This window comes from Chiloscyllium punctatum, chromosome 4, assembly GCF_047496795.1.
Source record: "Chiloscyllium punctatum isolate Juve2018m chromosome 4, sChiPun1.3, whole genome shotgun sequence".
NCBI classification, from domain to species: Eukaryota; Metazoa; Chordata; class Chondrichthyes; order Orectolobiformes; family Hemiscylliidae; genus Chiloscyllium; species Chiloscyllium punctatum.
Genome location: NC_092742.1, coordinates 99,021,541 through 99,041,143, shown reverse-complemented (window position 1 = coordinate 99,041,143; position 19,603 = coordinate 99,021,541). Strand labels below are relative to the sequence as shown.

Here is a 19,603-nt window from a genome sequence, read left to right as displayed (position 1 = left end):
TAAAAGGAAGCTGGGTGGATATAAGGCATTTCTCCTGAACTGTGCACAGGAAGAGCTGAGTATTTTGTTTCTGTTTCCTCCTGAGTTATGCTTTTAGTGATGGTGACCTTGACTGACTGACGTTTTCAACTTTTAACTTTTCCCATGCAAGGACAGTTTTTGTCTTGTTTGCTAATTTAGTTTCTTTCCTTTTTTCCTCTATTTTAAAAATAGCTATTTCTGCAATCCCCTCCTCAATGAAATTGTCTGTGATCTGTACACTCCAGGCTAAATGTCTGATACCCTGCCAATTAAACAAACCCATAGAATGAAGCCTGTCACAGTAAACAACTGGAACCAAGTGCTGGCAGGGACACAAATTCTGATGCTTGCAACAAATTACATGGTAGTTAGTTGCATAACACACTTCCACAGCAGAGTTTGTAGGCTGGAAATAGAAACATGATGGCAAGTGTGTTTGTGTTAAACCAATTGAAATAATTTCTAAATTTTCATAAGTGCAATTGTTCTGGTAATTCCTTACAATAATTTTTATATCTGGAAGCTTTTTCAAGTTCTAGCAGGGATTTTGAGTAACTGTCTCATTGTCCTGAAATTAGGGACAAAAGCTGCATTCACTGATCACATAGGAACTGCTGTTATGATACCAGTTGATTGTACAACTGGACAAGTCCGATCCCAGAATGAAATCTTTAGGCGAAATTTTTAAAATTTAAAAAAGTGATAATGTGGAAGTCATTCACTGAAACATAGGTGGCATAATTTCTTAACAGCACAACAGATGTTTATTACTCAAAAGACAAAATCAAAAGAAAATCTAAGATAATTAGTTATAGAATGCAGTTAACAGATCTTAAGACTACCTTTTTCTCAATCTTTAAGCTTAGACTTAACTGATTCTCTGTCCTGTGAACTGTGGAGTCTTCTTACATGAACACTCTCAAAATTGAGAGCTTAGATTGTCCTATCTTCTAAACATCTACAGAATTTTAACTAAGCCCTTCTAGTCTGGAAGTTACACAAACTGACTTTTAAAAATTTATTTCATTAATTGCTTCAAAAAACTCCTTTTGAGAGGCGAGATTGTACTTGTTTCTGTTCCAGCTTGAGATGTTCCCAACTAACCAGTTTACAGAGAGAAATTGCAAGGTCTGTCTGATCTAACTTTTTTTTCCAAATATAAACTTTCACAAAAGTATCCAACACCAATAAGCCACTATTTTCAAATCCAAGCTCTGCAAGTGTTGTAAATTATGGATTTACTCTCATTGCACTGATCATTTGCTTGGATGCTAAGTGAATTTGGTGAAATTCTTCTTTTAAAGCAATGCTTTAGTGTAATCTACTTTTGTCTAGTGAGTAGTAGCATGCTTTTCCTCCATTAACACGTCTTGATAAAGCTGAACAGTTAGACCAATGAATTGAACCCTGGCCTGAATTCAACTCCTGTTGCACAGTAGGACCCCAATGCATTGGAACAAAGAGTTACTCGAATAACTAAGGTGGTGATTACAAGTAAATTAATAAGCCCTTGCAACATCTCCTCATATGTTTGGTTGGATCTCTTGTCTCTAAATTAATATTAGCTAACAGGCTTCAGCAGACAATGGAAGCAGTGCTGGAGAAACTCAACAAGTCTGGCAGTATCCTTGGAGAGAATCCGTTAACATTTTGAGTCTGATATGACTGTTCTTTGGACCAGTCAGGAACTTGAAATGCTGTTTTTATCAAATATGCAGTATCCACAGTAATCTGTTTTCAGTCTAGGCTTTTGTACACATTCTGTAGTAGCCATGTAGATATTGACCTGTTGGACAAAGTGAAATCTCATTTGGCCACATCTTCAATGCAGAGAAGTTTCTGAAGGGTTGCTTTTTCCAACCTTGCTTTATATCTCAGCTACTTTTATCAGATGTTGCATTTAGTGCTGAACAACTGAGGGTGAATTGCCAAGCTGAATATTTGAGCCAACAACAAGTAATCCTTTTACAAAGGGTACCTTTGTTTCTCTAAGTTCAAATAGATCATTATTAACCATAAGTACACATTGCTAAATTGTACACAATCATTCTCCATTTTCACATTTGTCCGCCCCTTGAGAAATTGAATATTATTCATGAGTACGTACCTGAATTTTATTTTATCTGCAGCACAAGTGTATTTCTGGCACCTAAAATGTCCTGGGTCATAAGTTTTTCCTGGAGTATATTAAATATACAAACTGATCCAGATCATTTGAAACCAGTTCAAAACTAGGAATATTGAGATGTTATTTTAAAGCTTTTTAATCATTTACACAAGTCAGAATGGAAACCAACTGTGATTACTGTTATAGACACACATGGGAGGACTCATCTGGAAGAGTTGCAAGGTTGCAGCTATAATCTGTTTACATAGGTTGTTAACAGAGGTTCAAATTCTTGGGCTATTGTATGTTTCACTAATTATGGGAATAACAATTTTGTAAAATGAGAACTACGACGTCTTGACAAGTTTATTTCTAATTAATATGTAACACATTAATCCATTGAGTTATCTTGTAAATTCTATAGGCATGTGACACTAGCATTGCTTTTTACCATATTATCTCATCTCTTTCTGATAGTGTGAATCATATTCTTTGTATTAAATTTATCTCCTGATTTATCTGACTTTGTCCCTGGACCACATGTTAGACCTTGCAGATTATCAGGCCATTAATGTTTGCTCATCTTGTCCTAAATGTGATCTCTCACAATGTGCTTATATTGCAGATATTTTAGTTTTAAGATATGCAAATCACTTTTAATGTAAAGAAATGTTCGACTAAGTTTATTAAAATGAATGCATTGACTATTGAGAATACTACATGAAAATCATCCTTTTTTCAGAGCGTGGAGATTAATTTACTAGGTGCCAATTATAGAATATTTAGTTGAACAAATAGAGGGAGCAAGTGTTTGGAGTTTTGGTGAGTTGTTGCAGTGCACCTTGTAGATACTAATCAATGGTGCGATTGTGCATCAGTACTGAAGGGAATAACTGTTGAAGATATTAGATGTTGTGCCAGTCAAGCTGACTGCTTTGGTGTTAGGCTGTTTGTGTTGTTGGAGCTGCACTCATCCATGTCTAAAATGGAAATAGCGCTGTAATTGTGATTTAATAATTGCACCTAAAGCTGTCTTATTTTAACCTGAGAAATCCACCAACCTGTCTTTTGTAAACCCCCTACACAGGAGGAGGGAGAGAGGATGCTGTCTGCAGGTTGGATGTTTTCACTCTACTGCTTTAAGCTCTTGCAGTTTTTTAACATGCTGTAGCTCAGCCAGTTAGCCTGGCCAAAGATCCTTCTTAATACTATTCATTCTCAACTTTTCCCTCATTGTTTCCAAAAACAACTCAACAATATGCAACACTAGTTTATTAAGTTATAATTTTTTAAAAATAAAGCAATCAAATTTTCATTTGAGTTTTTAATCCAAATCCTCCCATGAGTGTGTCTATAATAGTAATCATAGTCGGTTTCCATTACGACTTGTGTAAATGATTAAAAAGCTTTAAAATAACATCTCAAGGTATTCCATCACTGTCCTGATGATCCTAGTAGCTCGTGGATATTCATTGAGGGAACAGGTGAGTTATTTGCCACAGAATTCCTTGCCTCTGAGCTCCACTTTGGCCACGGTATTTATATGGCTTATTCAGTTTCTTGTTAATGGTAACCTCTAGAACTATGATAGTGGGATTTTGTGGTGGTGATGCCAATGACCATCTGGGGGGGCAGGAGAAGTGATTGGATTCTCTCTTGTTGGAGGTGGTCATTGCCTGGCATCTGTGTAGTATGGATGTTAATTGCCACTTATCAACCCAAACCTGGATATTGTCCTGGTCTTGCTGCATGTGTACACAGATTGCTTCTGTATCTGACGAGTCACGAATATTGCTGAATGTTCTGCATTTGTCAGTACTGACCTTATGGTGGAGGGAAGGCCATTGAAAAGCATCTGAAAACGGTTGAACCCAGGATGATACTCTGAGGAACTCCTGGAGTTGAGGTGATTCACTTCCAAAAACCATAACCATCTTCCTTGGTGTTGGGCATGAATTCAACCAAGGGATGGGTTTCCCCGGTTCTCTTTAACTCCAGATTTTCTAGGGTTCCTTGATGCCGAGGGCTTTCACTCTCACGTCATCTCTGAAATTCAGCTCTTTAGTCTATGTTTGAACCAAGTTTGTGATGAGGTCAGGAGGTGAGTGGATCTGTTGGAACCCAAACTGGTTTGTCACTGAGCAGGTTATTGCTGAGGAAGTGCTGCTTGATCTCACTGTCAATAATCTTGCATCACTTCAATGCCATTTGAGATTAGACTGATTTGCCCTTCTTTTTGTGTACAGGATACAGCTAGACAATTTTCCACATTGTCGGGTAGCTGCCAATGATGTAGATGTATTGAAACTGTTTGACTAGGGTCGCAAGTTCTGGATTGTACATTTTCAATAAAGAATGTTGTCAGGGTTGGAGGGTTTAAGCTATAGGGAGAGGCTGAATAGGCTGGGGCTATTTTCCCTGGAGTGTCTGAGGCTGATGGGTTTATTAAATCATGAGGTGGGGAAATCCAAAACTAGAGGGCATAGGTTTAGGGTGAGAGGGGAAAGATTTAAAAGGGGCCTAAGGGGGCAACTTTTTCTCAGAGGGTGGTGCGTGTAAGGAATATGCTGCCGGAGGAATTGGTGGAGGCTGGTACAACATTGAAAAGGCATCTAGATGGGTATACGAATAGGAAGGGTTTAGAGGGATATGGGCCAAGTGCCGGCAAATGAGACTAGATTTATTTAGGATACTTGGTCAGCATGGGCAAGTCGTACCAAAGGACCTGTTTCCATGTTGTATATCTCTATGACTGTAATGCCAATATGTTGAGGGTCCATGCCTTAATGCAGGCAGAGTGGATCAGATTGTCTGAAGACTGGGATCTGTGGTGCTGAACTCAAGAGGAGGTATTAATTAATTCTTCTAATTACTTAAGATTCATTGATTTGCACAGAGTGCTGCTGATTACCACTATTTGGAGATGCTGGTGTTGGACTGGGGTGTACAAAGTTAGAATTCACACAGCACCACGTTATAGTCCAACAGGTTTAATCGGAAGCACTAGCTTTCGGAGTGCTGACAACCACCTGATGAAGGAGCAGCGCTCCAAAAGCTAGTGCTTCCAATTAAACCTGTTGGACTATAACCTGGTGTATGTGATTTTTAACTCTGTTGATTACCTGTCTCATTTTGAATAAGTTCAATTGCTTTATTCTGAACATTGGTTTGATTTTAAGAAGATGAGTGTCATTTTATATTGCATTAAGCTGATGTGCTGTTTGCTGTTCACACTCTGGGAATTGCTAATGCTTACATTAATGGTGAGAATGCAGTGGCACACTTAACATTTGAGGAGATTTTTCTCTTGCTTATTAGAGAGAGAGAATATTTATTTCTTTTGTTTTACTTTCCTTTTTCTTCCATAAATCCCATTTATTTTTTCTTCAGATTATCTCCGCACTAATTGATCTCCAGCTTTTGACCCAGACTTTAGGTAACTTTTCGCTTCCCCCTGGCCCATCCTCCTCATCAAGACTCCTGTTGTTGCCCTTCCCGAGAAGGGAAAAAGTACCATTGACCAATGCCCCAAATCCAACTTGCCTTTTCTTTTTAAGATCCTTGACAGTGTTCATTCATCTACTCCATGACCATCTTTCCTGAAGTTTCTTTTTCAATTAGTCTACATCCAGGTTTTTATACATGCCACATCACTGAGGCTACCAGGGATCGTTTCCACTGTGACCATGGAACACTATATCTCTTCTTGTACTCTAACGTTTCTCCACCATTTGACATTGATTATATCGACCTTCTCCTCTACAATTTTCGCCCTCTTTCCCATCTCCACAGATTGCCTTTGAATAGCTTTCCCTCCTAAAGTGTTAAACTCCTGTGTCTCTTGCACGCTGACCTAGCTTCCCTCAAACTTCCTTAGCTGTGAAGTCATTTAGGACATCCTCAAAACAATGGAAGGTGTCAATTAAATGCTAATTTTCATTTTTAAGTGGTGAACAGAAAGTGAGCTGAAAATATCAACTTAGTCAGTCAGGCCAAAATCTACAAATATGAATGAGGAGCATGTGAACTTAAAACTGAAAGTGTAACCACTTTCCTCAAATTGCTCCAAGGATATTACTAAGTGTAAAGGGTGGAGCTAGATGTTGGGATGGGCTTGAAACACTAGCAAGGTGTGATCATGACCCAACTAGCCTTTTCTTCTTCTAATTTAGCAGATTTTCGTCTTTATCTTGGAAGAGTGTGGACTAACCTGCAAGAAAGACCATGTCTGTTCAGTGGTGAAACCAAAACCAAGCACCAATTGTGCAAATACTTCTAAATTGAAAATTGCAGAAGTTGAAACTAAGTTTTCGGTCTTAGTATCTGAATTAATCTGACAAATGAGGAAGTGTGCAATATAATCTAAATTTATCTTAGTGCTGGCTGTGTTAACACTTAATATATGCTTAAACTGAGCAATATGTGCATGATATTGAGTTATGAAAGATGATTCTTGATTTTGTAATGTTGCTTACTCAGTGTTAATGTTGACCACATTTTGGGAACTTTCAATCTGGCAATTATTATAGAATTCTCCTAGTTCCCAGTTGCTTAACTCCTTAGTCAGCATTTGAACTTGCCAGTGCCTGATTATTTTTGGTTAGAAGAATGGACAATACCAGACTGTGAGATCAGGCTTGGAGGAAAAATACCCCTGTGATGATACTTCACATCAGGAATGTGGAGGCTGATTTGGCAATTAGGGATGGGCAATAAGTGACCTAGCTAACAATGCCTACATCCATGGATAAATAAAAATACTATTAAGGAAGCAGTTTTTCACAGTTGGCTCATTTGCTGTTTTATGTACACACATCTGCTGGATTGCCTGCAAACAGTTTTCTCAATTAAATCTCTACCTCAGGGCATTTAGGAGTCGACACTAAATGCTGATCTAGCCAGTGACACTTGCACCCCAGGAATCAATAATATAGAACAATATTACTTTTTGTCTCTCCCCAGTTTTGTACTGTTTTGTTCTTCACTGTTTAAGTAATGAGTAGGCGGAGTCAGCCAATCCCATTCTGCTGTTGTTAAAAGGCACAAAACTGGATTGCATCCTTGCAAGAGTACAGTCAAAATATTCTTGGCAGCTCCCTTGGTAACTGCTCCAGGGAGACTGGAGGCTTGGAAGCTAGAGTAAGCTCAGCTTTCAATGGCTTAATAAAAGTAAGTTGTTATTTTGGACAGAAAGGAAGATCATGCAAGAAACAAAAGTACTCCTTCCTGAACTCCATGCATCCAGAATGTCTTCATATCATTCCTATGATTTCCATTTGTACTAGTGATATGCTTTACCTGCAGAATTCTGTCTTACATCTGATTTCTCCCCTCGTGCTTCTGTCTTGATCTGTTTCTTTGTGTGCCTCTGCATTTGTTTAGCTGCCCTCTTTTGCCTTTCACAGTTCTACCTTTCAGGGTAGTCTTCGAGAATTTTTGCTGTATAGCACTAGCTTTAAGAATTTCTGGTTGCTGGATAGGCATCTGTTGTGCAAAGATATGAAAGTGTGATCATGTAGTATATTGGCTTAACTTTTTGATTCTTGTTTATAAAGTAATTACTATTTATGACTTCACAAAGGTAGTTGTTCATTAGTCCTGTTAAAGGATTCTTGCTTCACTAACTTAAACTCTGACCATGGATTTTTAAAAAATTAAATATTGAGAGATTGTAATTAGTCTTAGAGCAAAACAGTATAAAGACATTGATCTGTTTGACTAACATACAATTTATTGCATAAAGCTATCAAACCATACAATATCTTGAAGTTGTTTGCAATATACAATCCTTTTCCTTCCTCAGCCATATATCACTGTCTATCTGCGTGTTGTTTCTTGGCCAGTGGAGGATAACATAGCTTACTGGCTCCTCACCAATTTGCAAATTGTCAATATTTCTGTAATATGACAAGCATTTAGTAGGCTAACTGAGGAATACATTCTCACTTCATCTACAGCTCAATAGGTTATCAAAATGAGAAAACCTGCTTGGCTGGTTGTGTTATGACTGTTCCAAAAAGAAGTCAGCAAAAGAACTTTTAGCTTATTAACCCACACTAAACTATTCTAGACTCCGGGCAATTCTGCACAGTTGAAGGTTGTTGTAAAGCAGGGAAAATTGGCCAATTCCACATTTGTCTTTTATCACAGTTGAGTGCAGCTCCAAGAGAAACCGATACTCAATAAGTTATGATTTAACTCTCGCCACACCTCACATAACTAGAAACATCCTCTTTGTTCTAGATCCTGTTATGTTTAGTCATTAAAAGATTGCAGTTAGTCTATATGTGCCTTCCAAACTGGCAATCTCCATCACTTGGAACGGCAAGAGCAGCACATGCATGGAGGCAAGTTCTCCACCAAATTGCACATTCAGGTTTGGAATTATATCCACATTTCTTCACTGTTACTGTGTTAAAAAACAGGAATTCTCTCCATGATAACACTGTTGGTCTGTCTATACCCCGATAACTTGATTGTTCTAAGAAGGCAGTTCATCATCACCTTCTCCACGGCTATTATGGATTAGATTAGATTTCCCTACAGTGTGGAAACAGGCCCTTCGACCCAACAAGTCCGCACTGACCCTCAGAGTAACCCACCCAGACCCATTTCCCTCTGACTAATGCACCTAACGCTATGGGCCAATTCGCCTGGCCTGCACGTCTTTTTTGGATTGTGGGAGGAAACCAGAGCACCCAGAGGAAACCCACGCAGACACTGGGAGAATGTGCAAACTCCACACAGACAGTTGTCTGAGGCTGGAATCGAACCTGGGTCCCTGGTACTGTGACAGAGCAGTGCTAACCACTGAGCCACCATGCTGCCGGATGGCCAATAAATGCTGGTCCAGTTGGCAATGCCTACATCCCACTAACAAATAAAGAAGTACTCGCTACATATTGAAGAATTCTGTTCAGAGTGTGATTTACTTCAACAGAATGATGTCTCCTTGTCTTTGTGTTTTAGATTATCCTCTTAACATCTCATTGTCTATATTTGCATAAAGTTACCACTGGTCTTGTATTCGAGAATTTTTATTTTTATTGAGAGCTGGATGAAGGCAATACTGGAGAGTTTTATTTTAGACTCCAAGCAGTCCATATCATGATTATGCTGAACATTTGTCTGCGTAAAGTCTCTCTCAGGCTCCACATTTTTTAATGTAAACTCTCAGGGCACTTGGCATGCTGTTCATAAGGAATGTTGTTCCATACTGATGCAGATATGGTCTGGACATAACGAGGAAAGTTTAGGATGTTGCTACCACTCTTCCTCAAATCTATAATTTGAATGATTCAAAGGACCAAACGTCATGAAGTCTGATTCTCTCACTCGTGCCCTTTTACACTTGTGGTGCACACTTTTTGATTTTTAAATTTTTTTTTGCCTGCAAAATTGCTGAGAAAGTTGATAACTGCATGGTGAGACTAACATGCAGTTTGTGACCTTGGTAAACAGAGAAGCAAACAATTGTATATTTTTAACTAGCGAGGTCAAAAAAATGAGGAATACAGCGCTGAGAGGAGGACAAAGTATCAAATCAAGTAGAGAAAGAAAAGTGAAGAGAGGAGTATAAAAGAGAATTGATAGACAGTAAACAATAAAAATTTAAAATGTGGCAATTTTAATATGTCCAAAAATTCAATCTGATGGAGGAAACTCAGCATTTTGAATTGTTCAATTTCTGGGTGCGGATCATTGAATGATACTCATTATCAATGCTAACATTGGCAAAGTATTTGCATTGTTAATTAAAGTGGTGCGTTTAGTGGACAATTAATATCCAACGTTGTGAAAAGTATGATGCTTAAGGTCAAATGTTACTTTTGCAAATTTAATAACAAATCAGAAGGTAGCTTGGGCATTTCACAGTTTCAGGGTTATTTCTTCCTCACTGCATTTGTCAGCTAATTTGTGTAGTAACAGCAAGAGTCACTCAGTTATCTTTTTCAGTGAATTGTAGACCAATGCATTATGTCTCCAAGATATAATGCGAAATGAGAGAGCATTCAAGCACGATGTTTGGAATCCTTTGTTTAGAGACATTCTTCAAAGTGGATTTTTCAGAACCAATGGCGTAACAAATAGCCACAATGTTCTACTATAGGAGGCGAAATATTTGAACCTTGATATCCTGAATACTATAATCTAAGGGTACTTCCTTATCTTTAATCTTGTATTCAAAAACCTCCATGAAGTCCCAAGATTCTGTGTAGACAGAAGCTGCTCCCTCAGCAGTGGGAATGTCCCTTCTTTATTTGAAACTCCATTCTGCTAATTTGGGTAGTTTCATTTTGTTCCTTGTCGGAGTAAAAATCAACAGGAAATTATGTTTCTGTATTCTGAAACACAACTGAAATTGAGAATTTTGGGCATCTGAAATAATGGAAAGTGCTGAAAACACTCAGCAGATCATACAGCATCCATAGAGGTGGGGGAAAAAAAGTTAACCTTTCAAGTTGATAACTTTCATAAACTGTCCAATATGTTGTAGCTACAGTCCAGGTTAATGTGCAGTTACTTTCTTTTGTTCTCAGAGCAGTCTGTTTTTCAATAGTACTGATCTCAATGACTGACCTGTATTTCAAAATGACTTTCTTAAAACTCTCCCCTTTAGTTTTCTGTTCTGCTTTGGCATAAGACAATAAGTACATGAGGGTAACTTGGGAGGACTATATTGTAATTATGTGGACCTCATTCTTTCAAGTTAATTCATTTTTCTTTTTTAAACTCCATGATTACAATTGGCATGTTAAACTGACTTGTATGAAGTATTGTTTCCTTGTGTCTATCAGAAAAATGTGTTTTGGGGCTCTTTAAAAAAGACAGTAGTTGTTGTACACTTTACACTGCGAAGGCAGAGGCAGTTTCTATGTGGCTGTCTCCATTCTGTTTTGAAATCCAGAAAGAATTCCACAGATATGCCATCCTTTGAAAGAATCCCTCCTCATCTTTGTTCTAAATGGGTAACCTCTTATTCTGAGATTATGTCCTCGACTCTCCCACGAGGGGAAACAACCTTTCCGCATCTACGCTATCAAGACCAACCACTGTGATCATAATCTGGTATATTTCAATAAGCTTGTCTGTCATTCTTCTAAACTCAAATTTGTACTTAACCTGTACTCACCAGATAGTCCCCAGTGCCAGTATATCTTAAATAAGGAGCCCAAAACTGTCCACAGTATTCTAGCTGTGGTCTGATCAGTGCCTTGCATTGTTTTAGCAAGACTTCCTTTTTTTTTTCTGACTTTTGAAGAAGAAATCCATTTGGTGTAAAAGCCCAATTGTTTCCTCTGGTAGCTACTCCAAGCAATCTGTGCAGCAGTTAACTCCTGTTTATCTGACTTGCATCATCTTTTGCTTCTACTCTGACATTCGTCATCCAACTACACCTAGGCTCATCCCTCTTTCTGCTGCCCTATACTTTTCCCTCTTCAGCAAACCCAAATGGTTGAAATACTGACCTTGTTTTCTAGATGTCACTTAAGAGTTTTTTTTTGCTCTTGTAACCGCAAGAATCTACAAATTTGTCTTATGCTTATGTCTTAGCATCCATGTTTCTAAGGCCTGTTTTGGTTCATCCATCTTTACTTGCTGTCCAGGTTTCTGAGGCACATTAGAAAATGGATAGAGTGTAGCATCTTGAATTATTTCCCCTGCTGTAGCTTGAATTTTCCTGTTCACACATCTTTCACCTTCACAAGCTTATTTCTGGCTATTGCAATACTCCTCCTGATTTCAGCATTCCAGCTATTATCTGTTATAACTTGTCCTACTTAGACAGACTTAGCTAATTTTTCCAGTGTGACACCCATCTACTTCATATTCACTTTTTTTAGTTTCTTCTAATGTATTTCTTCGAATTAACATTTTTCTTGTCTTTTTAGTGTTCAGACTTCAACCTTACATAAAGGAATATGGTGATAATGTGGGAAAATGGCAATGAGGGGATTATCTACAATGGCAGTGTCAGCTCAAAAAGGATGGCCGAATGGCCGCCTTCTCCTCCTGTACTGAAATTCATGTTCTAAGCTTCTAGATTTTACTTAATTGACAATATTTGTAGGGTGTATTCTATTTTTGTTTCTCTACATCTTTGATGCACACAATATATCAGGAATGAAATAAATATGGGATGAACTTGTTGCAAGCTTCTAGAGTTGAATACACTGAGGTGGAGCTAATTTGAGTTATGGTGTCAGGAAGGTAAAGCATTAATGTTGGTCCTGAAATCTGTTGGGGGTTTCTCTTATGAGCTATTTCATGCAATTTATTGCTGAAACATGTATTTATGCACGTTTTCTGTCTGTATCTCTATTAGGTTATGACTTTTCAGAAGTTTTGCGATGGTTTGCTGAAAGGGTTGATCGTATCATCCTGTTGTTTGATGCTCACAAGTTGGATATATCTGATGAGTTTTCTGAGGCTATCAAGGCACTGAAAGGCCAAGATGATAAAATCAGAGTTGTCTTGAACAAGGCAGACCAAGTTGATACACAACAACTCATGAGAGTGTATGGAGCATTGATGTGGTCCCTTGGCAAAGTGATTGACACCCCAGAGGTTGTACGCGTTTACATCGGCTCCTTCTGGTCCAAACCTCTGCAGATTACAGAGAATCGGAAACTTTTTGAGTTGGAAACGGAAGACCTGTTCAGGGACATTAAAAGTTTACCTCGGAATGCTGCACTACGCAAACTCAATGACCTCATCAAACGGGCCAGGCTTGCAAAGGTATGCACTTAAGTGATCTTTCGAACTAGTTCCTTGCAAAATAGTAATGGATCATTGTATATTGTCAGCTGCTTACAATAAAACAAATTACTACAGATGAGTGAAACCTGAAATAATGTCAGCATTCTGGTAACACTGCAAGTTAGGCAATATCCACAAAGAGTATTTCTGAGGTGTCTTTATCATCAGCTATCTAGTTCGTTAGTTTTATTTGTATTTGGGACTGTATATGTTTGTAGAAATCTGTAATTGGTTTGAACTTTTATAAATTCATTCACCTGGGTATGGGCATTGCTGGACAGTCCAACATTTATTGTCCATCTGTAATTGCCCTGGAGAAGATTGTGGTGACATATCGCCTTGGAGCTACAGCAATTTATGATGTAGGGGCACCCTCAGTACTGGCCACACTTGATGACATTAAAAATGATCAAGATCAGAAGACTTGCTTGGTATAGGGATTTGTCCCAGCTATGTATCTCCCATCTGAGCAAAAGAATGTCGAAGTTAGAACTGATCCTAAAACCTGGCTACCATGGCAGCCACTGCATTGATGCTTTTTTATTGCAAATTTTGCAATGGATTTGCTGTCTGTTGAGCAGAAACTGAAGCATCACAGGATTGAATGTCACAACAGTACATCATTAGGTTTAACATTAATATGAAACGGGCTTTGTCACGGCACTTAACAGAGCATCAATCAGACTATTGATCAATTTGATTCATAAATCCATCTGTTAGCTGGGTGAGATGAGCATGCTAGATTGATATAATATTTCTAAATACAGTCATTGCTGCAACTCCATTTGTTGAAAAGCAAATTGCTGTTTAACAACAAGAAACTCTTCTTACCAACTATGATATATATATTTAGTATCACACTTTTGGATTAACTATACTGTACAACAGTCCAATAAAACCGGACAGACGTAATGCAGCCCTTGTTCTGACTAAAGATGAAAGATGTATGATATTTATACAACTTGTATCCTGAGGATGTGCTGTGGAGTCATGCTTGAAACTTTGGAACTTCTAAAGCTGCACGGTCATGTACAAACAGTAATTTAACATCACATTTCCAGTGACCAATAGATTGAGGTTTTTTAAATGTGTATTTTCTTTCTGGTTTGATAAAATTAAGCACTGGCCATTTAAACAATTGGTTAGGAATGTACTTTGTGTTCCTGGGTGCAGTTGGCCTGATGAGCAATGGTGTTGCATTTGTTTTGATAGTAGAAAATGTTGAACTCATTTATCTGTGCTTTGTAACACTTGAAATTTCTTCCCCTTTTAATCCTTTCATTTATTTATAAAATGTTAATAATTCAGGCTATGAAATATTTCACCTCTGTGAAGGATTTCTTGGGATAACTTGACAATTTGTCTTGAGTTTAATTTCATAAATTAGAGCAGAAAATCTGGAGAAACTCAACAGGTCTGGTAGCATCTGTGGAGAAAGAGTTTCCAGGATTATCTGTTTTTAGTTCAAGTATCCCAACATTTTGCTTTTCATTGCTGTGGTCTTTATGTTGCTTTTCAATGACACCTGAGTTGAGGTTTATGAATCTAGATTGTGTTAGGTTCTGAGGTCCGTGCTACAGCTACAGTTTTCAACTGTGCTCTACAGCAGACTTTGTATCTTCTGAATGAACCACAGCATGTTGCTTGCCTCATTTTATCCACTATTCCATCAAACAGGCCCAATGTACTCCTCCCTGTCTGAAATTTAACTGTTGGTATCTGTACCTAGTAAGTGTGTCTTTACTGTTTGTATTTTTCTGATCTAACTCTTAAACCATAGTCTTAGTATGCTGTACTTAGTTCCGTACGTTCCTTTTTGTTTCATTATATATCTGTTACCTATTTTGGGCATTTTCTACTCTCAATTACTAGATGTTGTAATGACACGTGCAGACACGTCTGCACTTTCTTTTGTGTATTCCCTTTAAGACCAAAGTAAACTGGAGCGTATTCATGGACCAACATATAAATATTGTGGCTACAATCTGACCTAGGCCCATTTACCATCATTTGGCCTTTGTGCCTTTTAATTCTTCCTATTCATGTATCCAGCCAGTGCCTTTTTAAATGTGTATATATAAATGTTTAAATATATTATACCTGCCGCCTCCAATTCCTCTGGCATCTCTTTACATACATGCATCACCCTCTATATGATAAAATTACCCCTCCAGGTCTTTTTAAACTCTTGCCCCTCTCACCTTAAACCTATGCCCTTCATGCACCCCCTTAAATGTCACTCCCTCAACACTGACTTCCAGTGTACACCATTGTACAGGATGCACCGCAGCAATTCAACAAGTCTCCTTTCATAGCAACTTTCAAACCCATGACCTCTACCATTTAGAAGGGCAAGGGTTGCAGGTGTCTGGGAGCACCAACACCTCCAGGTCTTCCCACCAGCCCCACACAATCCTGACTTGGAAATACATTGTTGATTGTGAGTCAGAATTCTGGAATTCTCTTCTCAGTAGCTTCTCTGAACTGTAGCAGTTCAAAAAGACAGTTCACCCTCACTTTCTCCAGGACAATTAGTGATGAGCACTGAATGCTGGCCCAGCCAGTGACCCCCACATATTGTGAATGAACAAATTTAAATAAAATGTTCACATATGTCTCTGTATATCTGTCACTGACGACTTTTCTTTCACATTAAAAAAGTATCAAATTAAAACATTATTTCAGTGCCATCCACACAGTGGTGTTTTTAAGTTTTCAATGAATCATAAAATCACAAAATCACAAAATCCACGACATGGGAGAAGGCCATTTGGCTCATCTTGCTATCCTAGGATCTACTCGGACTAAACATGATTTCAGGTCTGGAAGCATCTGTGAATTAAAAAAATCAGAGTTAATGTTTTGGGTCCACTGACCCTTCCTCAGAAGGACCTGAAACATTAACTCTTGATTTCTTTTCAAGCAATTTCTGTTTTTGTTTTTGATCCACAGTTCTGTCAGTTTTTTTTTTAAACAAGATTTCAAGTAGACCTCTATATAGTTTTTAAATGTTTTCCCTCTACATTAAGGTTCTGTCATGACTCCCAACCATCCCTCATTAGAACATAGAACATAGAACAGTACCACACAGAACAGGCCCTTCAGCCCACGATGTTGTGCCAATCACTGATCCTCCTGTATGCACCCTCAAATTTGTGACCATATGTATGTTGAGGAGTCTCTTAAATGTATCCAATGACCCTGCCTCCACAACTGCTGCTGGCAACGCATTCCGTGCTCTCACAACTCTGTGTAAAGAACCTGCCTCTGACATCCCCTCTATACTTTCCTCCAACCAGCTTAAAACTATGACCCCTCTTTTTATTTAGCAAAAATAAGACAGTGCTATTTTTTGGGTCTCTAGATGATAAAGGAGCAAAGATGGCCTTTTAGTAGAGTGAAATGCTCTTCCTGTGGATGTGGGAGTTTAGGTGGCGTTTCCATGTTATTAGTACGTCTGCAGAAAGTGTCTTTGGTTGTGAATCCTATCAGATTGCTTGGATCAGTTGGAGCGGCAGTTAAAGGCATTAAGAGCTAGGGGGTGTGGAGGACAGCAGTTATAGGAATAGAAAAGTAGCAGATACAGTCAGGTATATGAATTAACTCCAGGAAAGGGAGGAGGGGTAGGCAGGTAGTGTAGGAGTCTTGTGTGGCTATTCCCATTTCAAACAAGTTTACTGTTTTTGAAAATATAAGGTATGATGGACACTCGGGAATGTTAAACAAACAGTCAGGTTTCTGGCATCGAGACTGGCTCTGATGTTTTTAGATTAGATTACTTACAATGTGGAAACAGGCCCTTCGGCCCAACAAGTCCACACCGGCCTGCCGAAGCACACCCACCCATACCCATTCCCCTACATTTACCCCTGCATCTAACACTACGGGCAATTTAGCATGGCCAATTCACCTAACCTGCACATTTTTGGACTCTGGGAGGAAACCGGAGCACCCGGAGGAAACCCACGCAGACACTGGGAGAATGTGCAAACTTCCTACAGTCAGTCGCCTGAGGCGGGAACTGAACCCGGGTCTCTGGCGCTGTGAGGCAGCAGTCCTAACCACTGTGCCACCGTGTGCCCATAATGTAATGAGGGGTATGTCTGGTTCCAAGCGATCGATTGTGTAAGAGGACTCTGAGGCATAGACCGACATTTCTGTGGCAAGCAGCAAAGAATCAGAATGGTTTTGCCTCCCTGGTGCCAGGATCAAGGATGTCTCAGAGGTGCAGAATGTTCTCAAAGGGAAGAGGGACCAGCAGCAGGTCATTGTACACTTTGGAGCTAACGGCATGGGAAGGGAAAAGGATGAGATGCTGAAGGGGGAATATAGAAAATAAGGCAGGAATTTTAAAAAGGACATCAAGGGTAGTAATGTCTGGATTACTCCCAGTGCTATGAGCTAGTGAGGGTAGGAATAGAACGATAGAGCAGATGAATGTATGGCTGAGGAGCTGGTGCAGGGGGAAAGGGTTTATATTTTTGGATCATTGGAATCTCCTCTGGGGTAGAAGTGACCTGAAGTGAGGAAAGAGGTCAATCTGAAACTGGTACAGTGGGAAAAGGAGTGAGTGAGTCAGTCAGGGCAGGCAGGAACAAAGCCGAGAACAAGGTAGGACTGATAAATTAAACTGCATTTATTTCAATGCAAGAGGCTTAACAAGGAAGGCAGATGAACTTAGGTCTTGGTTAAGAACATAGGACTGGGATATCATAGCAATTGCAGAAATGTGGCTCAGGGATGGACAGGACTGGCAGCTTAATGTTCCAGGATACAAAATGCTATAGGAAGGATAGAAAGGGGGGGCAAGAGGTGAGGGGGAGTGATATTTTTGATAAGGAATAGCATTTCTGCTGTACTTAGGGAGAATATTCCTGGAATACATCCAAAAAAATTACTTGGATGGAACTGAATGATCACCTTATTGGTGAGTGGCAGGGGGAGTTTAATTTAGAGAAATGCGAAGTGCTGCATTTTGGAAAAGCAAATCAGAGCAGGATGTATACACTTAATGGTAAGGTCCTAGGGAGTGCAGCGGAACAAGGAGACCTTGGAGTGCAGGTTCATAGTTCCTTGAAAGTAGAGTCACAGGTAGATAGATAGTGAAGAAGGCATTTGGTATGCTTTCCTTTTATTGGTCAGAGCGTTGACTACAGGAGTTGGGAGGTCATGTTCTGGCTGAACAGGACATTGGTTAGGGCACTTTTGGAATATTACGTGAAATTCTGGTCTCCTTCCTATTAGAAGGATGTTGTGAAACTTGAAAAGGTTCAGAAAAGATTTACAAGGATGTTGACAGGGTTGGAGGGTTTGAGGTATGGGGAGAGGCTGAATAGAGTCATAGAGATGTACAGCATGGAAACAGACCCTTCGGTCCAACCCGTCCATGCCGACCAGATATCCCAACCCAACCTAGTCCCACCTGCCAGCACCCGGCCCATATCCCTCCAAACCCTTCCTTTTCATATACCCATCCGAATGCCTCTTAAATATTGCAATTGTACCAGCCCCCTCCACATACTCTGGCAGCTCGTTCCATACACCCTCTGTGTGAAAAAGTTGCCCCTTGGGTCTCTTTTATATCTTTCCCCTCTCACCCTAAACCTATGCCCTCTAGTTCCCTCGACCCCAAGGAAAAAACTTTGTCTATTTATCCTATCCATGCCCCTCAACTTTGTAAACCTCTATAAGGGGCTGTTTTCCCTGGAGCGTTGGAGGCTAAGGGGTGACTTTTTCCCTGGCTTGTGGGAGTCCAGAACTAGAGGGCATAAGTTTAGGGTGAGAGGAGAAAAATATGTAAGGGACCTAAGGGGCAACTTTTTCATGCAGAGGGTGGTGTGTGTATGGAATGAGCTTCCAGTGGACGTGGTTGAGGCTGGTACAATTACAGCATTTAAAAGGCATCTGGATGGGTATATGAAGGGTTTAGGGGGGATATGGGCTAAGTGCTAGGAAATGGGGCTTGAGTAGTTTAGGATTTCTGGTCGGCATGGATGAGTTATACCGACAGGTCTGTTTTAATGTTGTGAGGTCTGGAGCAGGTGGGACTTGTACCTGGCTCTCGTGATGCACTACCACTGTGCCACAAAAGCAGCAGATGATAGTTTACATTCTAATATTTTTGGTAAAAACGAAAACCAAATTGAATCCAATTTAGAGTCTGTAGTTAAAAGGAAAATGGGGCAGGTGTGGGGTGGTTAAAATTAAAACATCATTTGTGAAGGAAGTAATGTCTGCCAGTTGATCTCCTACCCAGCCCTTATCCCCCAAAATTTCTAATAACTTGTTATTTTGTAGAAGCTATTCACCATGTTACCTTTAACTGCTCATTATTTAGCATGCTCTTAACAGAATCTGATACCAAGAATGGGGAGTGACTTCTTGGGGCAAAGGAAGCAGATGAGACTGTGTACAAAACATTAAGCAGCCTGGAGAACTGCAGGAAATAAGGGCGACAGTAGGATCAGTTCAGAGGATGCGAGTGACACAGGAAGAGCGGGGCCAGAATGAAGGAAGATGTGCTTAAATACAGATCGATGGCTGTCAGGCCAGGGGAACACCAGTGCAAAGTTTGAGCAACACCCAGTCGTAAAACTTGTGGGAATTCTTGCAGCCACGAAAGTTAGCTGTACAGTCCTGAGGAACTGAGATATGGGAACAGGAGTCAAGCAGCATTAGTGGTAGAAAATTCCTGCTGTGAATGTTTGCATAAAG

General features: G+C 39.5%; 1 protein-coding gene across 1 annotated transcript in view; it reads left to right on the top strand.

Annotated features, from left to right (window-relative positions):
- The window catches only part of LOC140476576 (EH domain-containing protein 1-like), a 73,471-nt gene that overhangs the window by 24,149 nt on the left and 29,719 nt on the right, over window positions 1–19,603 (top strand). Inside the window, exon 4 of the mRNA XM_072569386.1 lies at window positions 12,456–12,868. Within this exon, the coding sequence (XP_072425487.1) occupies window positions 12,456–12,868 (413 nt within the window). The remainder of the gene's footprint in view (window positions 1–12,455; window positions 12,869–19,603) is intronic.